The sequence below is a fragment of the Rutilus rutilus genome, assembly GCF_951802725.1.
Source record: "Rutilus rutilus genome assembly, chromosome: 7".
Classification (NCBI taxonomy): Eukaryota; Metazoa; Chordata; class Actinopteri; order Cypriniformes; family Leuciscidae; genus Rutilus; species Rutilus rutilus.
The window spans coordinates 15,778,075-15,791,483 of record NC_140221.1 but is presented as its reverse complement, the minus strand read 5'-3'; the positions used below and the strand labels follow the sequence as shown (position 1 = coordinate 15,791,483).

Sequence of the window (13,409 nt, the reverse complement as noted above, 5' to 3'; positions counted from 1 at the left end):
TTTTTTTACTGCATCATTAAATGTAAAGTAAAATGTGTTAAATCAGGTTTATACTGTGATTATACATCAATAGAGTTATAATATCCATTGGTTGGAAAAACTGTCACGTCTCTGGCTGCATGCAGCATTTATTGATTCATTCTCACATGTTAGTACAGACTTCATTTAAGAACTTGTACAAAATTTAGAAGTTTAAGTATTGTTCAGTACAATCCAAAAACAGGAGCCAGCAAATGTAAACATGGGTCTCTGACACATTTGGCAAGATTAGGACATGCATGGTCCATGTTTTCTATAACTACTGAAAAATAAAACAGAAATTTTGTAAATTACAACAGCTGTGATCAGCTGGTCAATATATATTTAAATCGTAGGGAACTAGTAAAAATAGAAGAAATTTGCAAGCTGTTATTTTGAACATGCACATTATGCATATCCTTTCCAAAAAATCAGTGACCGGTGGACAGAATGTAGGTGACATCTTAACACAAGCAGTAAAACATGAACATAGTCTGATTTACTGTACAGTATTCCGAGTAACATGTCAAGGGATGGTAAAACCGGACCCTTAGTAACACCCCTTTAAACTACTGACAGGTCTTGGAGCTATGCTATTAGCAATAAATAAACTGATATGCTAGATCAATGGAAGCAAAATAAGGCATAAAACATCATAAATACACAATTCTGAAATATGTTAAACACAATAGCTACAGTGATTTCCCTGTTTCGTCACTTTCATAGTCATCTCACATTTCCTTATGGAGACAGACAGGTAAGTTATATGAGAGGTATTCAAACTTAGCTACTTTGAGCAAAGTGGGCATTCACATCTTCTGTATAATGAAATATTAATACGTCTGTCTGTTGAAATAATAGAAAGATTAAAAACAAAAGCAGCTTTTCATGATAGATTGAAATGTCAGCTCCATATTTTCTGCTAGAAATGGCAATGGAATACAGAAGCACGTCTTGATACAGAGGGCAAAGGAAGAAATAGAAATATATCAATATAATCCAAAAAATACAATATAAATAACTTTTTCGAGCCATTATTTCACCTTTTAAATCACTTATAAATTGGTTTAATTTATGTAAAATGTATTGTGAAATGCAAATTTCTTATGTAGTTTAAAGGGTTACTATGTACTGCTCTGTCAACAGAGCTTTGTGCAATAAAATTGGCAACTCCAAATGATGTAGGGGTTAATTCAGGTTGATTGGGACACTTTTTCCAAGTCATTTCCATTTAATTTCATCTGTTTGTCTGTTTTTGTCTTAAATGAGCAGTAGCAATGTACATTTAGCAAAAACTTAAATACAGGTGCTGTTGCAAAAAGAAAACAAATGGGGAAAAAAACACTTGGTAGCTTTGAGAAATGTCACTGAAAACGAATGTCTTCAATTGCATCTACTATTATCTTTTGTATCACCCAAAAATAAATTCAATTTGACATCAAACCTTTTTCAACACTGATCGTGTGTATAGTATACCACATTTGGCATCTCTTCAATTACACCTAATCAAGATCCATGCAATATGTATGATGCACCTGAAGCACAGTTGGCTTGTGCAGTACAGTTCCTGCGAATCTTCACGTTTGCTGTTGAAGAGGTTCCATTTTTTTGCTGTAAACTTAAAATCACATGGCGATGAACTTTACGTTCTGTTCTCGTCCCATGTAAACTGGTAAATGATCACACTTGTAGTGATAACTGACAATTAACAGTAAATAATCATGGCGGTTAAGATTTAGCTAGGGATTAGCTTTTCAAACTTCAAACGTAAAACTGTGCTTTGAGGACGAAATCACAACAAAATACTGTGAATACTAAAAGGTCACTGATCATGTAAAAGAATAAGTGACTAACTTATATATATGTACAAATATGTGTACTATATATGTGCTATATATGTTCCAAAAAAATAGCACTGATGTAAACTAATTCTGTTCAATATCATACTGAAACCCCTCACATGTATTACAGGGCAGTATCCAGCGTTCTGGTCCACTCAGGTCAGCTGACTGATGTAATAGTTGTTTCTTTCTGCTGTCTTTAGCTGCCCTCTTCAGTACTGCTTTACCTACTGTTTCTGATATACACTGCCCTATAAATCCAAAGTGCTTGGACAGCCTGTTTGGTCCAAAGTGATTCGCACTGAGCCATGTCTCAAATACAAAAATGTAATAACCAGTCACACTCAGAGAAGTCTGAAATGTGCCACGAGATTCTACATGTCTGTGTGGTAGAAAAGAGGAATCTGTAAATTGTTTCAATGGAACAGTTAAAGCCGTTTGGCGTGGTTGGGCAGCTTGGGTTGTCAGTGTGTTGGCACATGGGTCGTATCTGTGTGGTTGGTTGGTTGGTTGTGTGTCCTGACACTCTTCATGCAGACTGTAGCAGCTCAAGGCGAAGGAGGGAGGGAAGTAGGGTTAAAGAGAACTTCCGGTTCTTACAGATGGGTCTCGTCCCTCGTTTCAGCTCCATAGTCTTGCCGTAGCTTCCCTCCTGCTGGAGCCCCTGGGAGATTGTCAGGGACGTGTGCCAGCGGATCAGAGCGGATGATGTAGCTACGGAAAGGTGGAGATCAAATTGTACGGTTAAAAACCAGCCAGCTAGACCCAGCACACTGTTTAAAATCAAATGATGATTCATAATGAAAGTCAGGTCCATCACAAAATGTTGAAAAAGTTAAATACAAACCAACGTCAAAGTGTAATTGAAAAGATAACTAGATTTGTATATGTTCTGTAGAAAATGGATATATGCTTAGCAATGCAAAACTCACCATCACAGTATCTAAGGAGTTCAGAGTGTTAGCATGCTGCCATATTGATAAGGTTCTGGATGGTTGCTAGGGTTTTAATGGGTGATCTGATCACTTTGAGATGTAATAGCTCAATAAGCTGGACAATTTAAGGTATTGTTCATGTTGCACAAATTATGTGGGACAGTATACCAATATAAAAACCTAGTGTTAAAGGTTGGATCAAACAGGCAGTCTCGCCCCAAACTCATGCCAGAAGATGGGGAAAAAATGCATAGTGTCTTTTTCCACTAAGTACAAATGTCCCGTCTTCTTCGCAAAGGCTTTTTATACTAACTCCGCCCATCACTGTCTGGTTGAGCTAGACAAAATTACAAAAAGAAACCAATCCGGTAACAAGAACAGTGCCGTGGAGAGTGGCAGAACCTGATTTCACCAAGTGCAACATGTTCCAGGAACAACATTCCAATCAACCAATCAGATTTAATCAAGTTTACAATTTGTCAAATTTAGGCTTACAACCAGGGTAGGTGCTTCTACCTCAGTGTTAATCACTTATAATTTCCCTCTGATTTTAGGGATAACTTATGGTTAGGGTTTAGTTTAGGAGTAGGGATAGGGCTATGATTACATTTTCAGACAGGAATGTTATTCTAGGATCAACAAAATTCGTTGACCCAGGAACATGTCTAACTTGGCAAAATTAGGACGCGCTGGAGAGTGAGGATAGTCGATTTAGCTTTTGACGCGACCGACCTGAATTTGAATACTTTTTTGTCGATCCCATTCTTCTCCCTATTGCAATCACAAACCAGCTTTAATATCTGACACTTACACAATATCATTGAGCTCTAGAATGGTGTCCGGAGGAGGGTTTATCAGCACATACGACAACGTGTTCTGATTGTCATTCATTTCATCTGCAAGAGAAACAAAAGACAACATCACTGTCGTACTTAACCTGTATCAGTTCTTAATAGCCAAAAACATTCATGTGACACAGTTCTGATAAATTATCTTTAACATTTATCTCTATCCCTACTCCCTATTATAAATAATGAAACTTCTCTATACTGTTGAGTTGAGTCAGAATAGCCAACAAAAGTAGGGAAATATATTCAATAAAATGTCAAAAGGGGAGGCAGTTGTGTAACCCCACAGTGTTACGATTTTGTAGGCTGGGTTTCTGAGGCTTTGTTGTATTTTACCTGCTTGTAAATGACTGAGAAGTGTGAACCTTTGCAGTTCTGGAAATAAGGAGACTCAAGACTGGGACAAAGTGTCTCTGCTTCTCCAAACCCACCTGTTTGAGCCACTTATAGTGCCAGGCCAGGTAAAAGAGAGAGAAGGGCTAACCGTTACTGACAGGGCATGGCTGCATTTACGGAACGCCCATGCAACCGCAAGCGCTCCTCATGCGCGGAAACATGCAGACAAGGGTCCGCATCCACCCACAAATTCAATATTTCCATCCATATACTGCATCATAATCACAGCTGACCCCATAAATGTTGCTCGGTTGCCATGCTAACACACAGGCCAAAGTCATCAAACAGTGAGACTGACACACACACAGATATAAGCATGCTTAGAAGATCTGGCAGGCCCACCAATCTAAGGCTCGACCAATCAGAGTGAAGCAAAAAACATTAGTAGTGTGGGATTGGGAGGAGTCAATATTCAAATGCAAATTAAATGATTATACCAATGGGAAACCCAAGTACTTCTTACTTCTCCCAGTATCACCCCGTTAAAAAGAATAAAAAAATAAAAACAATGCTGTAGATCAGTGCAAGCAGACTTATAAGTGTGCACCTAAATACCTGCACTAGGTGGACCCTTCCGACAAAGACTGAATGCTTTCTACTCCACTCTGTCCAAACATCCTGGAATCAAAAGCCCTCACTCATCATGTCTTAAATCAATGCTCATATGCCAGTGAGTACCTGCAGTACCCTCTGTCATGTAAGTACCCTCTTCAGTTCGTACCAGAGGAGAAAAAGACAACTACATCACTAATTTAACTATGAAATCAGACTTCATTATTTCATAAAACAGGTCAGCACTGCTGTCAAATGACATTGTTGTTCAGGAGCATGTTTTTGCAAGCATAATGAGACAATGTTAGATGCAATACTGCTGATTTGGGTATATATAAAAAATGCAATGTCTGTAAATGCTGTATTTACATCCACACATAGTCTATGCAGGATGAAGTTACAGACTTTATTTAGAATTGTATTTAATTCATAATAAAATGCTACACTTTTTTTGCATTTATGTATATGTACGGAATAATGTAAATACAAAATGATTGTGATCAGGACGGGTGACAAAAAGCTAAAGGCTTTTATTTTGCAATAATGACTGGCTGACTGTGCATTATACAGCTTATTACACAGCAATTTAAAAAAAAATGGATGTGGAACATTAATTTCAGTTGAAACGACTTGAAATGTTTTCATTGTACATGACCATTTAGAATCAAGTATTCCAGTGTGCTGCTGTGTAATAATAATTATACATAAATGCAAATTCGAAATATAAGAATAACATCAGTTGGCTTTACAGATAAGCGCAAGGGTCATTTCTAAATCATACCGGTTTTGTCCAGCGTCATTATAATGTCAATAGCCAGCAGTTTCCTGTAGTCTGTTTTTAATAAGATAAGAGGAAGGCTCATGGGACACAGACTAGCCTACTGATGTCATCTGGAAAAAATGTAAAAACAGGAGGACTGCAGGCAGCAGGCTTCAGACACATTCATGTAGCTTTAGTAAGAAACTGTCGGCCAGGAAAATTTAAGAATCAGGTACTTTAAAAATGTGCATATATGACTTTTGAATCTAAAAGAAAACGAAACAAAGAGGCATATTGGTGCTTATCCTATTAAATACAGACTTGCTGATGCTGTTCCAATTAATGTCACTGGACAAATTGAGCAGTGGAGTTTCCTATTAACATCTCCAGAACATCAGGTTTCATTCAGCTCATGAATCAAGCGACTTGTTCTACAGGAACGATCCTATACTACAGGAACAGTGTTGTTGAGTGGATTTACCTTGCAAATATCCTAGATTTACTCGGTTCATCACATCGCTTGCGGTTAAATTAGCTACGTCCTCTACAGCGTGCAGGGAAAAGGCCAAAGTAGAAAGAGATAAGAAAGAAAAGGTCAAGCAAGCAGCTCAGAAAGCAGCACTTTGTAAAGAGAAAGATCAAGAAAAATTCATCATGCAAAAAACACATTCTCAAAATGTCATTAATATTACTTAATACTACTATTATGGTTTATATATTAGTTAACTTATAGGACTATAAAATGTCATTACTAACAGAACACTATGGTTTACATCTAATTTTTAAAGATGAAGTGTGTAATTTCTGTGTAAAATGGGAAAAGAACTAGTTTAAACTATATATATACACTACCATTCAAAAGTTTGAGGTCAGTAAGATTTTTTATGTTTTTAAAAGAAGTATCTTCTGCTCACCAAGGCTGCATTTATTTGATAAAAAAAAAAAAAAAAAACAGTAATATTGTGAAATATTATGACAATTTAAAATGATTGTTTTCTATTTTAATATATTTTAAACTGTAATTTATTCTTGTGATCAAAGCTGAATTTTCAGCATCATTACTCCAGTCTTCAGTGTCACATGATCCTTCACAAATCATTCTAATATGATGATTTGATGCTCAAGAAACATTCATTATTATTATCAATGTTGAAAACAGTTGTGTACATAGATAGAAAGTTCAAAAGAACAGCATTTATTTAAAATAGAATATTTTCTAACATTATAAATGTCAGTTTAACTCATCCTTGATGAATAAAAGTATTGATTTATTTTATTTCTTTCCCCCAAAAATAAAATTAAAAATGTACTGTCTATTTTACTAATTTTACTAATTTTATTTGTCGCAATTCTTACTGACCCCAAACTTTTGAACGGTAGTGTTTAGTGTTACAAAAGCTTTAGATTTCAGATAAATGCTGTTCTTTTGAACTTTCTATTCATCAAAGAATTTTGAAAAAAAAAAAAAAACTGTTTTCAACATTGATAATAATATTTGTTTTTTGAGCATCAAATCATCATATTAGAATGATTTCTGAAGGATCATGTGGAGTAATGATACTGAAAATTCAGCTTTGATCACAGGAATAAATTACACTTTACTGTATATTCACATAGAAAACAGCTGTTTTAAATTGGAATAATATTTCACAATATTACTGGTTTTGTTTGTATTTTTAATCAAATAAATGCAGCCTTGGTGAATAGAAGATACTTCTTTTAAAAACATTAAAAATCTTACTGACCCCAAACTTTTGAACGGTAGTGTATATATATGTATATATATAATGTTTGTGTGTGTATGTGTGTGTGTATATACACAGACGCACACACACACACACACACACACACACACATATATATACAATATATATATATATATATATATATATAATAATATATACACACATTTTGTATGTAAACGCAAACTTATGTAAGATGCGATTAATCGCGATTAATCAATCTGACAGCACTAGTTTTAAAGGAGCTGTATGTAAGAAATGTATTTCAATTAATCATAAAATGACCCTGATATGTCACTAGACATTAAGAAATCATGTTCATTTCAAATACTTATATCACTGACAACAGTAGTACGACCAGGATATTGTCATTTAAATAGTAAAGTTGCAGCCCTCAACTGATGTTGATGTTGTCATGTTGTGTTTTGGCCTGATGCTCCACCCTCCACCTATCTACCAATCACGAAGTCAGTAGTGTTTCGGCATCGGGGTTGCCAGCTCTGCTCTAGTTACCACAGCTGCAGCTACAAACGTTCGTGCTGGATCCTGCAGCCTATCTGGCAACCTCGAGTCAGGGGGGAGGGGAGGGGATACACCGCTCTACAGTAATTTAAAAGTGATTGCAGTACCAATTTTGGCCACAATCTTACATACGGCTCCTTTAACAATAAAAAATTACACACTTCGCCTTCAGTTTTCATCAGTATTTCTCAGAGTTGCTTAGTGAAAATCAGAGAATGATTTTTTGCAACATGGAGGATGGAAAGTGAGTAGTGAGAAGTTTCTAGAAAGGTGAATATAGAATAAAAGACCAGGCAGGACACACAAAACAGAAGTTGTCGATGGTTAGCTCTGGCCATTCAAATGACCACCTATCCTTCGACAATAAATCATATTCATCATGACACTATACAACCCACCTGCTATAATATGGGAACATCTATGATATACAGTGAGGTCCAACAGTTTGATTATCAAATAAAAGTACAGATGGTCAGATGTTCTTGCTTTCAGTGAAGCTCAAGACATTCTATAGATCATCTCAAAACATGCTGGAGAACATGACCATTAGGTTTGAAACAAATGTGTGGACTTCATGCAGAAATTCAGATAATCATTAAAAAATTTTATTTTGCTCAAAGTGATATGTCGATTACACAACAGGAATATTTTCACTAGTGGTTTGAGACTATTGGACTCCACTGTAGTAAAATTTGAACATTCAAAATTCCCTTATGCAATGATTAATAATAAAGGCATGTAAACTATATTTCACTCCTATTTCTGTTTGTAGTTTTCCTGTGATCCCTGATAAAGGATGTTTCATAAGAATAATGATTGATGCAGTGGACACAAGGGGACACAATGATTTACAAAGAGAAACACTGTGAAAACAGATCTCCACCATAGTACATTTATAATGACACAAGCATCAAAAAGACATCAATGCAAGGGGTTCTACACCTTCAGTATTTTAGTAGGCACAAATGGAAATACTCACTTGCCCTTGTCAAACTCACCGTATCCTACAGTGGGCAGCCCTAAGTGCTTCATGCGGTTCTTCACCAGCTCTGACAGCTCCTGTCTCTCGGAGCGCCGGTACAGGTTCAGGCGCTGTTGATTGATGCGTTCGGCTCGACTGGGTGGTTTGGTGTTTTTCCTGCTCAGCCGTCTCGCCCACTGCATGCTCTTCTTCCGCAGGAGTGGGTGCTCTGATTGGTCGCTCCCTGTGGAGTTTCTGTGGGCGGTTTTCTCTTTCCAGGATTCCCTGCGGTCCCGCGGGTCCTCACAGTCCTCCATAGACACCTGAGACTGGTCAGCATGGCAACAGGTTGTCAATAGGTTAACAATGTTTAAAGTGGTGGGCTGACGTTTTCATTGTCTGAGGGCTGAAGTCATTAAATTGTACTTTTTTTGTATCAGTTTATTAGCAGTTGAACCACTTTACTCTGTTAAAGTGCACTAAGTAATGACATATTTTAGCTGTCTCTAATTCAACATTTTTTCTTTTGTCAAATCAACTTAGATAATTAATGTGGTTCAGATAACATAATATTTTGAGTTTCTGTTGATTTAACCAATCTCCTTGTATTAACTCAATTTTTTAATTTCAACGAACTCAAAATTTTAAGGCAACTTATTATTTTTTTAAGTTAAACCAACAATATATATTTTACAGTGTGATATGAGCCTTGTCTACATTTAAGGTACAGTCATGTTCAACATTTTGGTGTCAGTAAGATATATCTTTTTTATTAATACTTATACAGCAAGGACGCATTAAATTGATCAATGTTAACAGTAACGACATTTACATTATTACAAAATATTTCTATTTAAAAAAAATGCTGTTCTTTCTATTCGCTTGAACTTTATATTCCTCAAAAAATCCAGAAAAAAAAGTATCCTGGTTTCCACCAAAAATATTAATAATAATAATGGTGCTGCTTAATAAATTATTAATTAAATAATTTGTGAAAGATAATTCACTTCAAGTTTGTTTTTTTTGTTTTTTTTACAAATTGCAGCCTTGGTGAGGATAAGAGGCTACATAACACATAAACAAATCTTACTGACCCCAAACTTGTAGTGAAAGTCAATCTGATGTTTTAGAATAAAAATAGCTTTACCTAAAAAAAGCACACATTTTCCAGATAATAATAATATTTTTTTATTAATAATAATTGTAATTATTTGATTTGACTTCAGTGCAGTTATAATGAAGAAACAATTATTTAATTATGGAAACAACATTATAATGTTGCTTTTTTTAGTTAAGAAAACTACTTAATGCACCTTTAAATAACCCCACTCGCATTATCAAAACTTTTTTTTTTTCAATTATATAGATTACCAGTAACATATAGAGAAACTGCAAAATAACATAAGAGTAAAATGACACAGGACAGACAATGAGCCATTGAAACATAGCATAATTACATTAACATATGAGAATGTGTTTGAGAAATGGGGTGAAGTCTGCATTCTTACCTCTTTACAAACCTCCTTATACTTGAAAGAGCAATAGTTGTGAATGATCAAAATGAGAAATGATTAGCACAAGGATTTCACAAGCTTCAAGTCACAACACAGTTAATAAGGCAGCCAGCAAAGCCATGATTTAGGCCAAAATAAAGCTGTAAATCTTTAACACTGCACAAGATCAAGTAAAGGCACAGTGACGGATCTTATCTGCTGTGCAAGCGTCTGGAGCTGCATGGACCGTGTAAAGCGTATTTATCCGTGTCTGAATGCTCTGATCTCTTCCTCTTAATCTCATCTTACCTCTGAGGAAGAGAACATGTGAGATTCAGTGCGGTATATCCCAATGGGGATTTCTGCACTAGATGAACACAGCTTCTGGAATAGTCTTCCATACGTCCGGATCCATAAGTCCTCTTCCGATACCTTCATCTGTTTCAAAAGTGAATGGTGAAGCTCATTAACATGCAGGTCAAATTTGACTAAACTAAGCTAAAAAAATATATAATAATTAAACTTGATATACTGTATATATATATATAGCATAAGCTGATTTTGGGCTGATATATAACATTTCGTGGGAGTTTTAATGAAAGTCGTCCATCATGTCACATACTAATCTGCCTTTAAAACTTGTGATGTTATTTTTACACCGTCTGTTTCAATTCAACACTCCTGTCAGCGCGAACAGATTTGTGGGTGGGCAAGTTCAAATAACCAGCTTTGTGCATTTTAACTCAAACAATAGCTTGCATAATGCATCACGCACTGATGCTAGACGTACTGGCTGCTGATGGTGTGTGTGGGTGCGTTTTTGTTTGCGGTTACACTTACAGCACACAGGTAGCCAGAGCCAGGGGTGGTGTCTAGACCGAGCAGAAGTCTTGCAATGAGAATCATGTAGTCCTTCACAAAAGACTAGAAGATAACACAGAAACGATATATAGACATAGAAACAGTCCCCAGAAAGCACACAGATGATCTCTAGACCTCACACAATCAATAAAGGCTCTATAGAGACTCAATGCCTGAGGGGAGCAAAACCTACTGCAAATGCCACTCAATGTTCTCTGCTTCTATCTGCCTCACAGAAAGGTATCAGCCTTCATGAGTATCAAATGTGTAGAGATACAAAAATAAACTGCAATAAACTAATGTACACTCAACGGTTAGAGAATACTCATAACGCACTGAGAGGGTCGTGATGAATGAATTTCCGCGTCTCACCAGAAGATGGCGCCCGCAGCTGAATCATCTATCCATCCATTTTCCAAACTGCTGTGGGTACATCTTAATACCATAAAGGTATAAATTCCTTTTTGATTGATTACTCAATTGTTTAATAAGGTTTAAACATGCTTATATCCATGACAGAGTTCAATATAAATCTTTTCATTACTACTGAGCTGCCAGTTTATTTTCAAATGATTATTAAACAGCAACAAACTGTGAAAAGGCGGCAGCCCTTGCAGTGCATTCAGTGTCCAAATCCACTCACTCCTTCAAGTGAACTATATTAGTGGAGTAATGTAGGGCATAGTGAATGAGGGTATAGGTGATTTCGAACACAGCTTATGACTGACTGCTCATCAAGTTATGTTTCGTACATAATTGTTTTCTGTGCCTCTATGGTCAAAACATGCATATAGTACCAAATTAATGAATGTATATACTTTTCTATGATGCTTACATTGCTTCATTCATTGCTTACATTGCATCATTCTGTATAATCATTATTGATATACAGAGTCATGTACTCATTACTAATACCTTTACATTTTACTTCATACATTTTAATGTGGGAGGGGCAATGCAAAATTCAGTTTATTCAAAACTTGAGTTTATAAAATTTTTATTAAATATATATACACACACTAGAGTTCAAAAGTTTGGGGTCAGTAGAATGGTTTTGAAAGATGAGGCTTATGCACACCATCGTTGCATTTATTTAAGCAAAAATACAGTAATAAACAGTAATATTGTGAAATATTTAAAATAACTATTTTAAAATATTTTGAAATGTAATTTTTTCCTGGAAAACTACAAACAGAGTGTCACATTATCCTTCAGATATCATTCTGATATGCTGATTTGGTGTTGAAGAAACATACATTTTTATAACATTTATCAATGTTGAAAATAATAATATTTTTGAGGAAACTGTGACCGATTTTTTTCAAGATTATTTGATGAATAGAAAGAATTTATTTGAAATAGAAATCTTTTGTAACTTTATAAATGTCTTTACAGTCACTTTTGATCGATTTAATGTGTCCTTGCCGAATAAAAGCATTGATTTCTTCGTACTGACCCCACACTTTTGAATGGTAATGTATTAGAATGCCTTTTGTACAGAATTAGCAGTATTTGCATCTGATCTATTACTCACCTGGTAAAGTAGAGTGTCCAGCATACTAATACTAAACACTCTGCCTGCAGCGAACGGGAGGCGGAACATGAATGCCAGATTAGAGCCCTTATCTCTCTCTATCTGGAGAAAAGGGAAAAAGATCACAACAAAAGATTGATGGAACTTTCCACCGCTGATGATCTCAGATTTTGAGACCATCTGGAAATCTGGGACGCAGTATTATATCAGTTTCAGTATTTTCAGCCTTTTGAAGCATGCGATCACCACAAACAAATCATACTTAATAACCACTTGACAGATTCCTAATGGAACATGTCATAATAAATTCTTAGAATTCAAGCAAAGTTGTATCATAGAAAAGTTTGAAATTATATTATGTTAATGTTAGGCCTGGTTAGAGTTGTTAAATTGTTTACTGGCAAGGAAGAAAAATGATAAATTCTTAGTCCAAAAGTCTGAGATCACATTGACAATATGGGACTCAAAATGTAATTTAAATCTGAAAATAAAAATAATTTAGATTATGTCTGCACTATTTCTAGATCATACGAGGTTTTACACAAACTCATGGAGCTCAGGGAGCTTGAATTTAATCATCCTGAAATTCATATTAATTCTGCAATTCAACTTTTTACCCAAACTATAATTGATATTATAATTTGGAATAATTAAAAAAATAAATCTCAGATGTTTGGACCCCAATGAAAGTCAAATGGCGTGGCTGTTAAGATATGAGACCTTTTCAAGTTTGGAGAGAGCCAGGGAGTAGCAGTCTTTGGCACGAAACTGCATGAATCTCATATTAGAAGGATGGGTTAGCTCAGTGATTATGCTGAGACTAGGAAACAACCTAGTAGAGGACACAATAAGAGCAGAACAAAGACAAAAGGGACGTTTTGCGGTGAAAAGTAATTAGTACCCAATGCCATCATGTTTCCAGCTGATACTGAAAAAGACATCAGCT

General features: G+C 35.6%; 1 protein-coding gene across 16 annotated transcripts in view; it reads right to left on the bottom strand.

Moving 5' to 3' along the window:
* Positions 1-103: 103 nt before the first annotated feature.
* kcnt1b (potassium sodium-activated channel subfamily T member 1b) overlaps positions 104-13,409 on the bottom strand; it is a 102,552-nt gene continuing 89,246 nt past the window's right edge. For 4 of the 16 annotated variants that reach the window (XM_084413226.1, XM_084413234.1, XM_084413238.1 and 1 more), the window contains 10 exons: positions 13,184-13,295; positions 12,464-12,565; positions 10,909-10,992; positions 10,378-10,506; positions 10,084-10,104; positions 8,613-8,904; positions 5,832-5,894; positions 4,074-4,085; positions 3,606-3,690; positions 104-2,573 (listed from right to left, as the gene is read on the bottom strand). In XM_084413226.1, coding sequence (XP_084269352.1) covers positions 2,456-2,573; positions 3,606-3,690; positions 4,074-4,085; positions 5,832-5,894; positions 8,613-8,904; positions 10,084-10,104; positions 10,378-10,506; positions 10,909-10,992; positions 12,464-12,565; positions 13,184-13,295 — 1,018 coding nt within the window. In that variant the 3' untranslated portion in view covers positions 104-2,455. Of the gene's footprint in view, positions 2,574-3,605; positions 3,691-3,944; positions 4,747-5,831; positions 5,895-8,612; positions 8,905-10,083; positions 10,105-10,377; positions 10,507-10,908; positions 10,993-12,463; positions 12,566-13,183; positions 13,296-13,409 lie in introns of those variants that run through there. The other 12 variants (XM_084413233.1, XM_084413231.1, XM_084413235.1 and 9 more) reach the window with 8 other exon arrangements.